Below are 19372 nucleotides of genomic sequence, written 5' to 3' on the forward strand. Positions count from 1 at the left end.
GCATATAAACAAATTTTATGTTGTGCCCTTGATTACGATTGGTTCTATGGATTGGGATTGTCTTATATATTGTGCTAAAGGCTCCAATGATAAATCGAATAGTCCGGGACTAAGAGGGCAACCCTGTCTAGAGGAGCGCGATACCGGAAAGATTTCGGAGGTGATTATACCTGTTGTAATCATGGCCGATGGATCTTTGTATAATACTTTAATCATATCAATGAATCCGGGGCGGCTACGTGGCGCAGTGGGCAAGGCGCTCGCAACGAATGCTGGAGACTGGGCTCGAATAGGATGCTTCCTGTTCGAGCCCCGCTCTCCACATTGCTTTCAGTTTAGCTGGTCGTCCACAGTAATACACATTGGCCGTATTACGGGGAGGGAAACTGAAGGGTGGGGATCGGGCGTTGTGGACAGCGACTCCTACAGGTCGGTTGGTGCGCCTGCGCAGTAGAATCAAGAAGCGACGGGGGCGGGGCCCCTCCAAAGCCCAGACCCTCGACGCTGAAAGATCGAGCCGCGCAGGTGAAAAGATGCGACGGCTGTTACCTCGAGGATCGGAGGGGACTCGTGCTATGTATGACTTAGTCCACATTGCAGCCGGCTTGTGGGAGGCAAGAAACAACGTTCGAAGACAGGGGAGGGTTCAATTGGACGATATGAAAAATTGGGATGAGAGAAAAATAAAAAATGGGAGAAAAAGTGGATCAAAAAAAGAATCATATCAATGAATCCTTTTCCTAACCCCATCCTTTCTAATACTGCCCATAGATACGACCATTCCAACCTGTCAAAAGCTTTCATTGCATCCAGGGACAGCATCGCCTTAGGTGTGGTGTCGTCCTTGCTGGCATCTAGTACGTGTAGTAATCGTATTATGTTATCAGTGATCAAGCGGCCTCTTATGAAGCCAGTTTGATCCGGATGAACTAAAGACGTCATATGCTTTTGAAGTCTGATGGCTAATACCTTAAGAGTACAGTTTGATATCGGTTCCGAGGAGACTTAAGGGTCTATAACTACCGCACTCGGTGGGGTCTTTGTCTTTTTTAAGGAGGACTGTTATGAGTGCAATATTGTCGTCCTTATGGAAGTTCCCCTCCTTGACTGAGTATAAAATCATTTCTATAAATGTATCACATGAAAATGGAATATGATTGAAATATGACTCAAATATATAAGAACAAGTGCTCTTATATTAGCTAGATTTTAGTAAAATAAAGTATTGTTACTTTCAATACAAAATCATAAAGATTTTGTGCATGTTCCAATATCATCCCTAGTCATCATTAGTGTATACGTGACCAGTGTACAGCCCTGGCCAATTTAATACTTTAATTTTTTACTAATTATTATTCTATTGTTCTATTTAATTTAGTTCATATTACATTTTATTTTATTATCCGTCCATTATTGTCTGTCCGTTAATGTCGCACCGAAAACGACCAAAGCAAATTCCTTGTATGTGAAAATGACTCGGCAATGAAGACCTTTCCGATTCTTTTTTTTAATCCACTTATTTAATCTCCTTATTTTTCTATTTTTTCTCCCATCCCGATTTCATATTGCCAATTCTCCCCTCCCGTCTTGAACGTTGCTAGACTATGCCTCCCACTCGTCGGCTGTAGTGAGGATAGAAGCCTTGCATCACGTGTCCCCTCCGGTACACGAGGCAGCCTGTCGCATCTTTTCACCAGACAGCGCGGACTCAGTGGCGAGGAGTAACGTGCGGGAGGCTCACGCTGGAGAGGAGTCGAGACCGGAGTCTCTTGCATTAATGACGAGCGCAATCTCCGCTACGCCACTCAGTCGCCCCCAGACCTTTCCGATTCTGAACACAACACTCCAACATACCATCTTAGATAACTCACGCTAGGTTTGAAAGCATTCTTACGATAATGTAAATCAGCCTTTTATGGTTCCTTATCTTAAGGATTCAGCATGTGTTCTCTCTTCTAAATTTTGGATAATTCAGGCATCTACCTAAACTTGAACACGGGCAGTTTCAAATGCATTTCTAGACAAGAGATGGAAACTTCACTGATTCCAGTGTAAGAGTCGGCAAACCTGAAATAATATATTTTATTCTCCTTGAAAAGGCTGCATCACTTTTTTTAGACTGCGATTTGACCATTATGTTGCCATATCTCAAAGAGAAAATGTTTTCCAATGGTAGAATGAAATCCATGTGATGTAGCTTACAAAATAAAAATGTTATCAAGCAATCCAGTTTGAAAGCTTACCTGAGATTGAGGATAAATGCAGAGTGGCTGCTATTCAAGCAGCTCAATGTCTTTCTTCATCCTCTCAATGCTTCATTGTTCTCAGCAGACAACACTACAAGGACGAGGCGGGTGCAGAGGGCGGAAGAGATCTCACAAAACCCTGCACCTTGGAAAGATCTAAGTCTGTGCAAATGCAGTCTGTGGTTTTAGAACCAAGCATAGTACTGTGACTGCGTGCTTAGAAGTCCTATATAACATCAGGGTTGCTACTGAAGATAAGTATTTTTGTGTTGCCTTGTTCGATCTGACTAAGGCTTTCGATACTGTGGATCATCACATTATTTTTTTTCTCCCATTTTCTATATTTTCTCCCATCCCAATTTCGTATCATCCAATTCAACCCTCCCCTGTCACGGACGCTGTTTCTTGCCTCCCACAAGCCGGCTGCAATGTGGACTAAGTCATACATAGCACAAGTCCCCTCCGGTACTTGAGGTAACAGCAGTTGCATCTTTTCACCTGCGCAGCTCGATCTCTCAGTGGCGAGGAGTAATGCGTGGGAGGCTCACGCTGCCCCTGACACTTCCTGATTCTACTGCGCAGGCGCACCAACCGACCTGTAGGAGTCGCTGTCCACAACGCCCGATCCCCACCCATCAGTTTCCCACCCCCTAATACGGCCAATGTGTATTAGTACGGACGACCAGCTAAACTGAAAGCAATGTGGAGCGCTGGGCTCGAACAGGCGAGCCCAGCGTCTCCGCATTCGTGGCGAGCGCCTTGCCCACTACGCCACGTAGCCGCCCGGATCATCACATTATTTAATACTCTCCTGAGGGTGGGTTTCAGTCAAAATGTAGTTGCTTGGTTCAGGAGCTATCTCCTTGATTGTACAGTGTTAGGCTTGGTGACTCCGTCTCTAATCCAATTACTTTAGAAAAGGGGGTTCCACAAGGTTCAATTTAGCTTGAATTCATTCAAAACTCCCCCAATGTCAGATCCAGCACCTGGAGGCGCTTTAAAATACCACCCGTGCAGACTGAGGCAAGTAAAAGAAGCCCATTTTATTTCGGTCCTCGGTCTAAATAGACCAACTTTCTGTAGCTTCTGGAAATGTTTTCACAACATGATGTTTGTGACGATGGAACACAATCACACTGAAGGCAGAAAGGCAGAAAGACGAGTCTTTATTTGTCAGAGCAGAAGTAACAAAGGATTTTTTGCAAAATAAAATCACCCAGATATCACCCTCACCGCACTTTAAAGAACAACCGGTTTGGTTTTGTATTTGAATTTCTTTATTTCATTTTCAATACACATTTGAACAGTTTCAATTTCATTTAGTGACTTTGTTTGTATTGCAGATGTCAAACTGTTATTAACTTCCTCATCAGAAACAGGTGGAGGAGGAGGAGGAGGGAGGTGGCACACGGCTGTGATGAGGTCACACCTGCCGCTGTCCAATAAGGGGCTGATGTGTAAACAGCTGGTCTCAATGGGGAGGGGGCAGTAATAACCATGGACTGTAATAGTGGGGGGGGGACAAACACATACTAAGGAGTGAATATACCAACAGGCTACCACAACCAAACGCCCACCAACTTGGTGTATTTAAGTGAACAAAAAGGAACCGTTCCCTCCCCATCACAACACCTCAAACTGTACATCTGCACCAACTGATGTATTTACAACCTAAATGATCAGTTCAGAAGCATGTCAGGAGCTGATGTCAAGAGCGGATTCTTAGTAGCGTGGTGGGGTGCAATTATGCATGTCGTGTTTGTTTGTGTGTGTGTGTTTGTGTGTGTGTGTGTTTGCGTGTGTGTGTGTGTGTGTGTGTGTGTGTGTGTGTGTGTGTGTGTTTGCGTGTGTGTGTGTGTGTTTGCGTGTGTGTGTGTGTTTGCGTGTGTGTGTGTGTGTTTGCGTGTGTGTGTGTGTGTGTGTTTGCGTGTGTGTGTGTGTGTTTGCGTGTGTGTGTGTGTGTTTGCGTGTGTGTGTGTGTGTGTGTTTGCGTGTGTGTGTGTGTGTGTTTGCGTGTGTGTGTGTGTGTGTTTGTGTGTGTGTGTGTTTGCGTGTGTGTGTGTGTGTGTGTGTGTGTGTGTGTTTGCGTTAGCGTCCACACTCGCCACCTTATCTGGAAAAAGCCGCGACTCGCCTTCCACTCATTCAGACACCCTCCGGTAGAAGTAGAGATATCCCAGGTCCTTGGGGGGCTTCTCTGAGGCACACACCTTCTGATCATTGAAGATGACCCACCTGAGGAGGGAGAGAGAGATGAGGACAACAAATCACGTTCAACCCAGATTCGGCTCAAACAAGGGACTAAACACGTTTTGCAATTATGCCACAATAATGTGAAACCCCCTACCCACAGCCGTAAAGGAATGCAAATCCCTACCTAAAAAATTATGATGTTCTCTCTTTCTTACACAGTACCATATATTTGTATGTCTTGTATGTCATAAATGTCTTGATGAATTGAAAATGGAGGACCGTTATGTAAACAAGATGAAAGTATTTTTCTAGTCTTCATCCTCTTAGCAGTTGTTTGTATTGAGCTGTATTTTACTCTACTCTTATCCTAGGCAACTTGATTTGATTCGTTTTATTATTCTAATTCGTGACCTGTTCTGTCTAAATGTTTAATTCAATCAAACTACAAAAACGACTAACCATCTTACCGTCTTCTACTATCATGCACTCTTCCACAAAATAATCTTCCTTGCCTATATTACTACCTACTAAACTAATATGTATCTACTGCAGCACCCCTGTTGAGCCACTGTCACCTCTCAACACTGCAGCACCCCTGTTGAGCCACTGTCACCTCTCAACACTGCAGCACCCCTGTTGAGCCACTGTCACCTCTGAACACTGCAGCACCCCTGTTGAGCCACTGTCACCTCTGAACACTGCAGCACCCCTGTTGAGCCACTGTCACCTCTCAACACTGCAGCACCCCTGTTGAGCCACTGTCACCTCTGAACACTGCAGCACCCCCTGTTGAGCCACTGTCACCTCTGAACACTGCAGCACCCCTGTTGAGCCACTGTCACCTCTCAACACTGCAGCACCCCTGTTGAGCCACTGTCACCTCTCAACACTGCAGCACCCCTGTTGAGCCACTGTCACCTCTGAACACTGCAGCACCCCTGTTGAGCCACTGTCACCTCTGAACACTGCAGCACCCCTGTTGAGCCACTGTCACCTCTGAACACTGCAGCACCCCTGTTGAGCCACTGTCACCTCTCAACACTGCAGCACCCCCTGTTGAGCCACTGTCACCTCTCAACACTGCAGCACCCCTGCTGAGCCACTGTCACCTCTGAGGACATAAATATAACTGGTATGCAGCCGAGAAGGTAAAGTCAATGATCTAGCAACAGAGCGGGATCGGGGTGGTTGGTCCCGAGAGGGGTGGGGGGTGCCGGGTTTAGGGGAAGTTGTGTCTTTTAGCTCTAGTGATGGTTCATTATTTTTATTTTTATATATGTTTATAATTATATATATATATTATTTTAATTTGTCCCTGTTCTTTGTCTTGTGACCTTAAATGTTATTGTTATCGTCTGTTGATGATCTGTTAATTATTATATATATATATATATATATATATATATATATATATATATATATATATTCCATTTTATTTATTCCTTACATTATTTATTATTGTGTTATGGTATGTCTTATGTTATAATATGAAATCAAATATTTGAATATATATCTTTATTGTATTTGTATTTATTTATTAACACAAAGAGTTAAATAAAAGTAAAAGAAAATACATAACCAAAATATTTTTTTGAAGATGAGATATATATAACTGGTAGAAATTACGTGGTTAGAATAAATTATAGTGGTTAGAAAGAAAATACGTTCCACTGACAAACCCAACCCTTGGTATCTACTATCAGCACTATTAGAGGTCCCCACTGAACCACTGGCTCATACTGCTCTAGTAAAATAACTAGATCTGGATAGATTTCTGTTGCCCAACTATTTTCTGTTTTGATTTTGATTGATTAACTATGCAATCGATATGACGTGGCGGTATGCGATGGCTAGTTTATAATGTATAGCTGAAAACTAAGATGTAGTCCCTATCCTTCAAAGGGATTCTGTGTAAATACTTGTAAATTATATACTTGTTGATAACTTAAAATGTTCAATTAGGGGACTCTTTCAACTGGTAAAAGATTCATGAGATGCTAGAGTGAGAAGTACTTACTGTTGGTCCTTCTTGATGTGGCAGACGTAGTGGCCGCACATTGTGCTTGTCCCCATGTGACTGATGAACGCAAACAGCTCGTACTCTGGGCAGAAGGAAGGGAAGGAGGAACCAGTCAATTAACTGTAGAAAGTTAACATATCGTTGACTAATAGTCAAGGATTTCGTTGACTAATCGATTAGAGGATCAAGAAAAGAGGGTGGGCTTGAGATAAGTCAATAGATAAATCTGTAAAAATGTTGTTTCCCCATGTGTAATAATGCAAAGGCACCTCTTTATGTCTTGTACTTAATCAGAGATGTGCTCATTATGTTTGAGGAAATCACTCAATTCAGTTTGGAAAAAACTTAAAATCAACTAATCGATTCACTTTTAACACAATTGAGAGAAAATGGTGGTTTTTTCAATGTATATTTGGTTTATAAAACTGATATAAAGAGACGCTTTAAGAGGGTAATATCATTATCATAACGGGATGATATTGACGGTGGAGAAGAGGTTTCACAAGCACACTGCCAGCGAGGGTGTTTGCTTTGAATTCAGATTGAAGACAAAACAAAGATAAGGGGCCACAGAGGCAGAGCGCGATGGAGGTTGACAGTAACTGCGTTTTGATGTGTGTAAAGGTTATTTAGCAGTTGTCATGACAGCGCGGCACATGACAACCAGAAAGGGGTGGGCCGTCGTTGCTACGACGAAGATCTATAAGTCGAACAGTGTTTCCGGGTGTGAGGCAGACCAAAGAAACAAATCCCACAGGAGGGAAGGGACCAAGAGACTCTCTCCTCTTATCACAGAGGGGGGGGGGGGGGGGGGAGAATGCCACCTCATCATTAGCTTCGGCTACCACGAGGATGGTCTTGGCTAACGAACAGGCCTGACCACTGTTGGACTGAGAGACAGAGGGACAATAGACTGGACTGAAAGATCATTAGATAGACTGAACACACCGAAAGATCATTAGAATAGACTCTTCAAGGACAATACAATCTGTTAACATCTGAGCTGAGGTTTCTGTTTATCAAATAAACAACGCTTTTCCTCATAAGGTATTACGCTGTGTCGGAGTGTCGAATTCTTACGGAGGTGGAGAATTATTATGGTTTGCGGATAGTACTAACAGGGAAAGATAAGGATTATATCAGCCAGTGTCGGAGACGTCAGGACCATTAAAATGACACACCGCAGAGGAATTGGATGGAGAGCCAAACAGACGAAGACGTGGTACTGGCCAGATTGATCAGGATCTAACACAATGGAGGCCAAACCCGAGATAAGTCGGGTTAACTCGCCAGCGGTTGGGCACCAGACCAGAGATTTCTCTGGTTTAGGTCGTTATTTCTTTTATTCGATATTTCCCTTCATTATCCATCCAGGGATCCTGTGTTATCATTGAGAATGGGTCCGAGATCGCAAAAGTCCAATACCGCCGCCTGAATTGCACATCCTTTAAAACGCTCTGTATTCGGGTGTGCGTTGATGAAATAGGTCCGGGCGGACTTTTCCTAGTCGGGCATGGCGAGCGCTTACAACGCATGGATTTATAAGAATCAAACACTCCCGATTCATGTTCTTTGGTGGATTATGTTATGGACACGATCGACATCAATACTTGGTGATCAGATAATTGGAATATTCTTTTTGGGTTACATCCTAGTCAAGGTAAGGGCTATATGATATCAATCTTGCGTTGTTCCAATAATTCCTTCATTGCGATCGGAGGGTATGTGTGTAATGTACTGTTTAATGTATTCCGTTGGTGACGATCAAAGCATAAACCCCCCCCCCCCCCCCCACCCTTTCATGCATTCATGATGAAACATAATACCGATAATATAGAGTTGATTTCGAAATAGTAGCGTATACAGGCGAGAAACGGCACGGTTTTTAGTGAAATGCACGTATTGCTGCATAGTGTCGTTTTCTGGGATTAGACAGGATTACTCTAAAACTATACTTATATTCACCACGGTATAAAACAGGAATGTATGGATGAAAAAAATTGACACGATTCACAAATTGAACGATAGATAGTCGATGTCAAATGGGCAATATTATTATATCCATAACTATAATATAGTTTTAGCCCTGCAAACACCGCCACGTATTCGTATACTTTAAAGCGCTGGCCTTTCAACAGTAACGGTAAACACAGCGCTCTCTGGCGCTGAATGAGTTAAGAGACCCATTTTTGTCCTTTTTAGGGGGGGGGGGGGGCAGAATATATTTAGGGGGAGACAGCAGATCAGCAGTAGATGCCACATAGAAGTATGCATCATCTGGGCGGCTACGTGGCGTAGTGGGCAAGGCGCTCGCCACGAATGACGGAGACGCTGGGCTTGCGCTCCACATTGCTTTCAGTTTAGCTGGTCGTTCATACTAATACACATTGGCCGTATTAGGGGGTGGGAAACTGATGGGTGGGGATCGGGCGTTGTGGGCAGCGACTCCTACAGGTCGGTTGGTGCGCCTGCGCAGTAGAATCAGGAAGTGTCGGGGGCAGCGTGAGCCTCCCACGTGTTACTCCTCGCCACTGAGAGATCGAGCTGCGCAGGTGAAAAGATGAGACTGCTGTTACCTCAAGTACCGGAGGGGACTTGTGCTATGTATGACTTAGTCCACATTGCAGCCGGCTTGTGGGAGGCAAGAAACAGCGTCCGTGACAGGGGAGGGTTGAATTGGATGATACGAAATTGGGATGGGAGAATATATAGAAAATGGGAGAAAAAGTGGATAAAAAAAAAGAAGTATGCATCATCTGAAAGCTGGGAACCTGAAGATTAATTTGAGATGCAGTTTAGCACCGTGTGTCATCTGTAATAAATAGTTTTGAACATTTAGAGTGTATAAGGGCTGAGAACATTATGCTGGATGTGTATGATGACCTGGTTGTTTTCTCCAGGCAGTAATAACCTAACAGCCTACTGCCCGTCTGCCCACTACTCACTCACTGTACAGAGCCACAATACTGTGATTAATGTGCCGTCTGCCCACTACTCACTCACTGTACAGAGCCACAATACTGTGATTAATGTGCCGTCTGCCCACTACTCACTCACTGTACAGAGCCACAATACTGTGATTAATGTGCCCGTCTGCCCACTACTCACTCACTGTACAGAGCCACAATACTGTGATTAATGCATTCCAATTTAAAAACGTTCATTGTGTTTCTGCTGCCACTTTGCACACACTACACCTGTACTGTGACTATTATATTATACAGGGATTAAAGCAAAACAAATTCTCCTGACTGAACTTTTTTTCAGGCCAAGTCATATTCTTATTTTAACCTCCACTGTATTTTTTTTTTAATAGCGTTACCGTTTTAAGGGAGCCTACTTGTAGAGCCTACTGTCCTGACTGTGACTATAGACCCTACTGTTGTGGTTGTTGTGCCAGGCAGGGAGGCTGTGTGCTGGAGAGCGTGAATGCAAGTCTTGTGGCTAGCTTCTGATTGATGGCGAGCCTTTTCCCATTACTTTGAACCATGAACTAAACGGCTTGTTATCATACAAACAAGGGACTAAACATGTTTTGCAATTATGCCACAACAACAATGGACAGTCTCCTCCCCACCGTTTGTATATATTTTTTTACCACCCACCCACCCCCTCCTAATGTACAGTCTCCTCCTTATCATATGTATATATTTACTGTTAGCATCTCTGGGTAACAGTACTGTATATTTGCATATCGTATGTGACAAATGTAACAGTACTATATACCTGTAAGTCATGTATGTCCCTATGTCATGTATGTTGTGTATGTCATAAATGTCACTATGAATTGAAAATGGGGGACCCTAATGATGTAAACAAGACAAACATCTTTCTCTGGTCTGCATCCCCTTAACAATTGTGTGTATTGCTACTGGATTTACCAGATTCAGAGTGAATGAATGAATGAAAACTTTATTTAATACACAAGACCCTCTTCTTGGGACCAAGTAAGGTTTCGTCGATAATCCAATGTACAGTTACCCCCCCCCCCCCCCACCCACCCCGCCTACCCAACCACCTCCAATGTACAGTCCCCCCAGCCCACCTACCCAACCTCCTCCAATGTACAGTTTCTTCATCAAATGTATATACGTTAGACTATTTTTGTATCACTAACAATACTGTATTTGTAAATCTGGTATGTCATAAATGTATAGATGTAGCAGTATTGTCTATCTGTATGTCATGTGTGTCATATATGTTATGATGAATTGAAAATGGGGGACCCTGATGTAAACCAGACAAAGGTATTTCTCTGGTCTGCATCCCCTTAACAATTGTGTGTATTGAGCCGTACTGTACCCATTTTGCAATTCTGTTAATAAAATGTTCAATCAATCAATATTTAACAGATTGCAGAATGGGTACAATACAGTATGGCTCAATTGACACAATTGTTAAGGGGATGCAGACCAGAGAAAGACGTTTGTCTTGTTTACATCATCAGGGTCCCCCATTTTCAATTCATAGTGACATTTATGGCATACACAACATACATGACATCATGACATTTATGGCATAGGGACATACATGACATACTACAGGTATGTAGTACTGTTACATTTGTGACATATACGATATGCAAATATACAGTAATGTTACCCATAGATCCTAACATAGATTATATACATATGATGGGGAGGAGACTGTACATTAGGAGGGGGTGGTAGAAAAAAGATACATACGGTGGGGAGGAGACCTCTCAGACCTCGCACATGTCACTCCAATAGCCTCCAGCTGCAACCACGGAGCGAGAAGCGTAATCCTGTCTCTCGAGTCGCTGAGTGATGCCTCTGCTTGGCGCGGCGCGATAGAAAAAAAAATCCCTTTTTCATAATATTTGGCGCCTCTGATTGTATGCATCTACAAATCATATTATACCAGGTAGCCAATTCCATCAGACTGCGAATCAAATTGACGGATCTCCCCAATCAAATTGACGGAAATCCGTCTGGAGACGGAATGCTTTAATGCCTGATTATAACTATCTGTTCTGCTGCCACTTTGCACAAACTACACCTGTACTGTGACTATTATATTATAACTATCTGTTCTGCTGCCACTTTGCACAAACTACACCTGTACTGTGACTATTATATTATAACTATCTGTTCTGCTGCCACTTTGCACAAACTACACCTGTACTGTGACTATTATATTATAACTATCTGTTCTGCTGCCACTTTGCACAAACTACACCTGTACTGTGACTATTATATTATAACTATCTGTTCTGCTGCCACTTTGCACAAACTACACCTGTACTGTGACTATTATATTATAACTATCTGTTTCTGGTGCCACTTTGCACACACTACACACCCTTAGTGTGACTATTATAATCTATGGCTATTCATCATTGTTGTTGTCACTTTGCATGCACTAAATCTACTGTAACTATTGTAATTTAGAGATATTTCTTTATTACCCTAATTCTATCCTGTGTATTGATGTCACTGCTGCAAGATCGAGGAGCCAGGAGCGATGTGCTTGTAGAAAGTAACAATGTGATGTCACAATAAAACTGAAAGTTCATCGGAATCAAATTTCATGAGGCTGTGATTATCCTAGCGGTCACAATAGGTCATTTTATACAGTACGGTCAAGTAAAAAAATAAATAAAAAATACAATGAAATATTAAAATACACAATTTTTAGAATAGGCACATAAAGTCTGTAAACGGGAGACTTGTGGGTAGCCATAGAACCCATTTCCATTCAGATATCTTGAGGTGAGAGGTCAAGGCACCCCTTTGAAAATGCAAAGGCCCTGCAGGTCTCTGAGAGTTGGTCAACTAAGACTAAACGAATGAATTGACTATGTTTCATCAGGGCTACTCCTCCTACGGTGTCCTCTCCCCTCCCTCTGGGACTCACTGCCTGCTCCGTCTCTGACACGGGGCCCAGGCGGGGGCTCCCTGCTCCCCTCACTCTCCCCGGCCGAGCGGCCTCCCTCAGACACCTCCATGGACTCCAGGTCATCCAGGTGGGAGAAGATCCAGTCGACTGCCCGCTCCAGGACATTACTCTGGCACACACACACACACGACAGACGAACCGTTTAGTCAAGTGTTTGCTAGAATAAAGATATGGAAAGGTAGCTTTGACCTTTTTGAGTGATCCAATCACGATGAGACAATTAACATTTTCTAACCTTTTCTTGACATACCGACACATCAATCGGTTTTAATCTACCAGTCTTTAGGAGCTACTTTTGGAACACCAGTAACACCACTTTAAACAAGGAATTGAGAGCATTTGTTTGATGTTGTGTAAAATAAAATAAGGTGTTAGGAGAACCTGCAATAATGGACCTGCTATGCATAGCGTCTGGAAGACAACTGGATTTAAAAAAGGGAAATAGGTCAATTTCTTGTGATCATTTATTCATAGTGGCGGACAGTAGCAGAGCTCACCTTTGCAAGTCCTTTGGACATAGCAACAGTGACTAAGGGAGCTGGGACAAAATGGTTCATTATAGTATGGTATGTTTGAGAGTCTGGACAACACATCACATTTCCATAATGGCTAAATGAAATTTGTTGACAAAAAAATTTGTTGTACAAAAGCACACGAGAGTAACTTTAAATGGATCAGTTTCTTACCGTGGCTCTGAGTGCTTTGGAGGCCTGGTCTCGGCTGAAGCCCATGGAGACGATGGTTGCCAGGTGCTCCTCAGAGAGGCTCTCTGTGGGTGTGGTTCCAGGGGCGGAGCTACAGCCCGGCAACACAAGGGGAGCGGAGAAGTCTGGGAGCCAAACAGAGATTATGTAGACCGAGATTTAACACATTGAAATTAATCACCTCATTCATTGATCAAATTGAAATGACCTATCTTACATTTAGTCATTTAGCTGACGCTTTTATCCAAAGCGGCTTACAAGTTCTGTACGACAAGTCATCAGGAAGGGCACAACTCTATCAGCTGAGTAACAATGTTCATCAAAGTGTTGAGTGCTACAGTGTAGGTTAGTATATTAGAACAAGTGCATGACAGTAAGGTTAGTTAGGGTTATTCTTTTTATATACCGGTATATATATGTTTTTTTTGTCTCAAACCCCACCCACAGTTCTACCCACCAGGGTCATCCATGTGGCCCATGACCCAGTTCATGGCAGCATCAATTCCAGTGTTCCCAGTGTAGTACACAGCCTTCCTGCAGGCCTCCAGTGGGAATCCCATCTCACATAACTGGGACACAGTGGAGTCATCCAGGACTGGAGCTGAAAGCAGGGTATCTGCAGGTTTAGCCCAGTCAGATTTAAGCTTTAAGACTTTTTAATGCCACTCCGAATTAAATTTAATACCAATTTCACAATAACAAAATGGCAAAAATCATGCAACGACACCAATTAGTTTAAGTTTAGGGACACATTGGTGCAAAGATGTTTATTAAAACATAACTTGGAAACTTAAATCTTGAACTTAAAGGAGTAACTGGATTGGATGAATTTCAACAAAGGGGTGACAAACATAAATAGCAAATATAGCTATACAAAATATACCAGGGGCCAAGCAGCAAGTGCAACAGCCACATTTCAGTCAGAACACATACTACCATAGGACTGATACCTGTCAGAACACATACTACCATAGGACTGATACCTGTCAGAACACATACTACCATAGGACTGATACCTGTCAGAACACATACTACCATAGGACTGATACCTGTCAGAACACATACTACCATAGGACTGATACCTGTCAGAACACATACTACCATAGGACTGATACCTGTCAGAACACATGACTATTACCATAGGACTGATACCTGTCAGAACACATACTACCATAGGACTGATACCTGTCAGAACACATATTACCATAGGACTGATACCTGTCAGAACACATACTACCATAGGACTGATACCTGTCAGAACACATACTACCATAGGACTGATACCTGTCAGAACACATACTACCATAGGACTGATACCTGTCAGAACACATACTACCATAGGACTGATACCTGTCAGAACACATACTACCATAGGACTGATACCTGTCAGAACACATGACTATTACCATAGGACTGATACCTGTCAGAACACATACTACCATAGGACTGATACCTGTCAGAACACATAACTATTACCATAGGACTGATACCTGTCAGAACACATAACTATTACCATAGGACTGATACCTGTCAGAACACATAACTATTACCATAGGACTGATACCTGTCAGAACACATACTACCATAGGACTGATACCTGTCAGAACACATAACTATTACCATAGGACTGATACCTGTCAGAACACATAACTATTACCATAGGACTGATACCTGTCAGAACACATAACTATTACCATAGGACTGATACCTGTCCTGTCAGAACACATAACTATTTACCATAGGACTGATACCCGTCAGAAGACATAACTATTACCATAGGACTGATACCTGTCAGAACACATAACTATTACCATAGGACTGATACCTGTCAGAACACATAACTATTACCATAGGACTGATACCTGTCAGAACACATAACTATTACCATAGGACTGATACCTGTCCTGTCAGAACACATAACTATTACCATAGGACTGATACCTGTCAGAACACATAACTATTACCATAGGACTGATACCCGTCAGAACACATAACTATTACCACCCTCCGCAGGGTATCAAAAAAGTCAACCAACAAACAAGATTCTTGTGCTGGATCTCCTCTCTGGTAAACAAGAATACCCTGAAAACTCTAACAGGAGCACTCATTCAAGGGTACTACGACTATGCCTGCACCTCAGGGTACCAAAGCACCTCAAAAGGCACTAAAAACAAGATTACAAACATCATAAAACAAACTGGTCAGACTACTGCTTAATCTCACTCCTAAAACCCACTTTACCCCTGCCCACATTCAAAACCGCTCTTAAAGAGCACCTACGGGAGGCTGCAATTAGAAACTGGGCACCGTAAATGTCCAACCCCCCCCCCCCCTAATGTACAGTCTCCTTCCCGTCATATGTATATATTTTCTGTTAGGATCTCTAGGTAACAGTACTGTATATTTGCATATCGTATGTCACAAATGTAACAGTACTATATACCTGTATGCAGTGTTGGGACTAATGCGTTACAAAGTAACGCGTTACAGAAACGAAGTTACTTTTTGCCGCAACTAGTACTCTAACGCATTACTTTTGAAATTCAGTAATGCTACTTACGTTACTGAATGGTTCGTCACTGCGTTATTTGCGTTATATACGGCGTAGATTGATAGCGAGCTGTAGTGATTATTATTATTATTATTATTATTATCCTCATATCCTGTCTGCCTGGGGCAGCGCCCAGGCAGAGCACTCGCGTATTTCTCTTTTGTCGAGCGAAAAGAAAAGAAAGTTTTAGTTATGTCATTTGTGTTTTGGCTCAAAGATACTGGAGTCTAACGTTAACTACGAGGACTGTCACTCATCCAAATCCACTCGCCACCCGCGTAGACCAGAAATGCGGCTACGGAAAGAAATAGACCCTCTCTATTGTAAACAAAACAAACGCTCGCTATGAATCTACATAAAAAGAACGCAGTAACAAACTAACAAACCATTTAGCAACTACTTGGAGAGATAATTAATATACAACATGGAAACGAGATAAAGAACATGTTTGAGGCGCTGCTGGAGTCAACTGGACTAACGTAACGTTACTACATCTCGACCACCGCAGACTTGTGAGTGCAATGTGTTCACCAGTGCATGTGAGCGGATCGGAGTGTGAGCGGCGCGGGGCGCGGAGCGGCCGGTTTTGACGTGAGCGAGGAGTGGGTTTTAAAATGAGTCGGCGCGACGTCCGGAGCGAGAGTTCTCCTCCGCTCCAATCCACTCCAGGCCGCTCACAGTGGTTTAACACTGATGTAATATATACATGCAGTACAATGCCAAAGCAACAGATGGCGATGTACAAACATGAAGGCCATTTTCAACCAATGAGAAGGGTGAACCTGTGATAGGCTGTTCGTTCAGGCTTTGTCACTGTAGAGACGCCCACACTCAGTCCAGTTAGAAAAAGTATCGACGCCATTGTTGTTGACGTTAGCTTACATGCTAACGTTAATGGCAGCGACCATAGCATTGTGGCTCGGCTAGCCTATCATCGCTTAATAGAGATAGTGAATGGATAAACAACGTTATTTAACATTGCAGAATGGCTACAATTACAATGCGGCTCAATACAAACAATTGTTAAGGGGCCCAGGGGGTGTAGACTGTTGTAGTTTGAGCTCATTTACACCATGCTCCAAAAAAAGAAGAAAAAAAACTGCCGAGCGATCTGGCGCGGGGAGCGCTCGATTCAAGGTGAGCGGGGAGCGAGCGGAGAGCGACTTGGGGGCGGGGTCAACATGAGTGATTAGCGGAGCGGACCAAGCTTTAAAGAGCGAAGAGCGGATTTCTCGGCCGCGCCGATCCGCTCACGTGGTCTGGTGTTCACTGAAACTCAAGTTGATCAACGGATTTTGACTGTACGAAATCTGCCAGGGAATCTCATAATACTAATCAAACAATATAAATATAGTCCTTTCATGCACAATTGATATCCTAACTATTCTAACGTTGCAATGCTTTGATTGATATCTTAAACAACGTTGCAACTTGCAAGATGGTGAATGAATGAATGAATGAAAACTTTATTTAACAGATTGCAGAATGGGTACAATACAGTACGGCTCAATACATACAATTGTTAAGGGGATGCAGACCTGAGAAAGACGTTTGTCTCGTTTCCATCAGGGTCCCCCATTTTCAATTCATATAGACATTTATGACATACACAACATACATGACATTTATGGCATAGGGACATATAGGTATTTAGTACTGATACATTTGTGACATAAACGGTATTCAAATATACAGTACTGTTACCCCTAGCTTTGGGTAGGGCGTTCCACATTGTTGTGGCATAATTGCGAAATGTGTTTAGTCCCTTGTTTGAGCCGAATCTGGGTTTTACATGATTTGTTGAGCTTCCTCTGGTGTAGTGGTTGTGGTATTCACTGACCTTTGGGAAGTATTTTGACATGTACATGGGTACCCCGGTCGTATAGTGTATCTTGTAGACCAGGCCCATTGCAAGTTGCTGTACTCTGTCGTCTACTCTAAGCCATCCTAGGTTGTCAAAGTGGGCAGGGGTGAGGTGGGTTCTGGGGTTCAGGTCAAGTAGTAGTCTGACCAGTTTGTTTTGTGATGTTTGTAATTTTGTTTTAAGCGCCTTTGAGGTGCTTTGGTACCATGAGGTGCACGCATAGTCGTAGTACCCTTGAATTATAATGGTTATAATGAAACGCTCCGGCGACATCAAGGCTGTTCCTTCAACCGGCGCACTTCTTCTTATTATATCAACTCGGGACAACATTGTTTGTGTCAGATTTGTGTTTGTATCTAGACCACATTGCTTAGCAGAGTTCGGTGATGTGAATGGAAACTGTCAAGTTGATCAACCGATTTTGAGTACCATCTGGGGCATGGGACTCGGGAGCAATCTTTTTTTTTTATTTTATTTTTTAAATAACTAAATAGTTACTTTTCACAGTAACTCATTACTTTTGGGTGTAAGTAACTAGTACAGTAACAAAGTTACTTTGAAATGAAGTAACTAGTAAAGTAACTGAGTTACTATTTTTCAGTAACTAGCACAACACTGCCTGTATGTCATGTATGTCCCTATGCCATAAATGTCATGATGTCATGTATGTTGTGTATGTCATAAATGTCACTATGAATTGAAAATGGGGGACTCTGATGTAAACAAGACAAATGTCTTTCTCTGGTCTGCATCCCCTCAACAATTGTGTGTATTGAGCCGTACTGTATTCTGCAATCTGTTAAATAAAGTTTTTCATTAATTCATCCAGTTGTTTTGTTTTTGGTTGAATGAATGAAAACTTTTAACAGATTTCAGAATTGGTACAGTACGGCTCAATACACACAATTGTTAAGGGGATGCAGACCAGAGAAAGACTTTCGTCTTGTTTACATCAGGGTCCCCCATTTTCAATTCATAGTGACATTTATGACATACACATACATGACATTTATGGCATAGGGACATACAGGTATTTAGTACTGTACTGTTACATTTGTGACATACGATATGCAAATATACAGTACTGTTACCCATAGATCCTAACATATATATACATATGATGGGAGGAGACTGTACATTAGGAGGGGGTGGGTGGGAGGAAAAAATACATAGTGGGTGAAGCTCTCATCGAACATCAACACAAACGTGTCCTTGTTTACATCCGTGAATAGATTATTTTGGATGTAAGAGGCCAATCCAAACCTGGCTATGTAGGATGTTTTGTCTTTGCCGCATGTTAATGTCTTAGCGATTTCCGAGTCAGGGAACATAGCACGGAATACCTCTCCTAGTCCCTCATTGCCATTGTAGGACTGGTTCTTTGAGAGTGGTCAGAACCCACAGTACCTCAGCTTCAAGCGTTGGCGTGGAGCCGAATGTTATCCGGACTTCTGTTGGTGCAGATGTTATAGTCCTACCTGAGATGGCGCAGCTGATGTGGAGGCAGGGGCCGAAAATAAATGCGAAATAGTAGTTTGCAGGCGGGTTTTTGCAGAGGTACGCTTAGCGCTCATCATGTGCGACTAGACTGCTTATTTTTTTTGCAACGGGCCTCGTAATGGTCTTTGACTGGGACCAACCATGGTGCAAACAGTAGATTGTTGAGCCAGTTCTCGTTAAATTGGCACTTTCCCATATTAACGAGTGCAAATGCTAAACTAAACTAAACGTAACGTTAGCGTTATCGCTTCCGCTTCGCCTTGCTAACGTTAGCTAGACTCCGTTGGTGAAATAGTTCCCGGCCAACATAAGGATCGGTGTTGGTTCCGCCCCATTCCGGTCTGCGTGACGCTACAACACGGTCAATAAAAAGTC

The 19372-nt window shown here is 42.8% G+C and overlaps 1 protein-coding gene across 2 annotated transcripts in view; it reads right to left on the bottom strand.

Moving 5' to 3' along the window:
• Positions 1-3395: 3395 nt before the first annotated feature.
• usp5 (ubiquitin specific peptidase 5 (isopeptidase T)) overlaps positions 3396-19372 on the bottom strand; it is a 57856-nt gene continuing 41879 nt past the window's right edge. For both annotated transcript variants that reach the window (XM_084336033.1, XM_084336032.1), the window contains exons 16-20: positions 13540-13683; positions 13065-13207; positions 12337-12487; positions 6457-6541; positions 3396-4481 (exon numbers count right to left, since the gene is read on the bottom strand). In XM_084336033.1, coding sequence (XP_084192159.1) covers positions 4388-4481; positions 6457-6541; positions 12337-12487; positions 13065-13207; positions 13540-13683 — 617 coding nt within the window. In that variant the 3' untranslated portion in view covers positions 3396-4387. The remainder of the gene's footprint in view (positions 4482-6456; positions 6542-12336; positions 12488-13064; positions 13208-13539; positions 13684-19372) is intronic.

Source organism: Notolepis coatsorum (genome assembly GCF_963971535.1).
Source record: "Notolepis coatsorum genome assembly, chromosome: 19".
Taxonomy (NCBI): Eukaryota; Metazoa; Chordata; class Actinopteri; order Aulopiformes; family Paralepididae; genus Notolepis; species Notolepis coatsorum.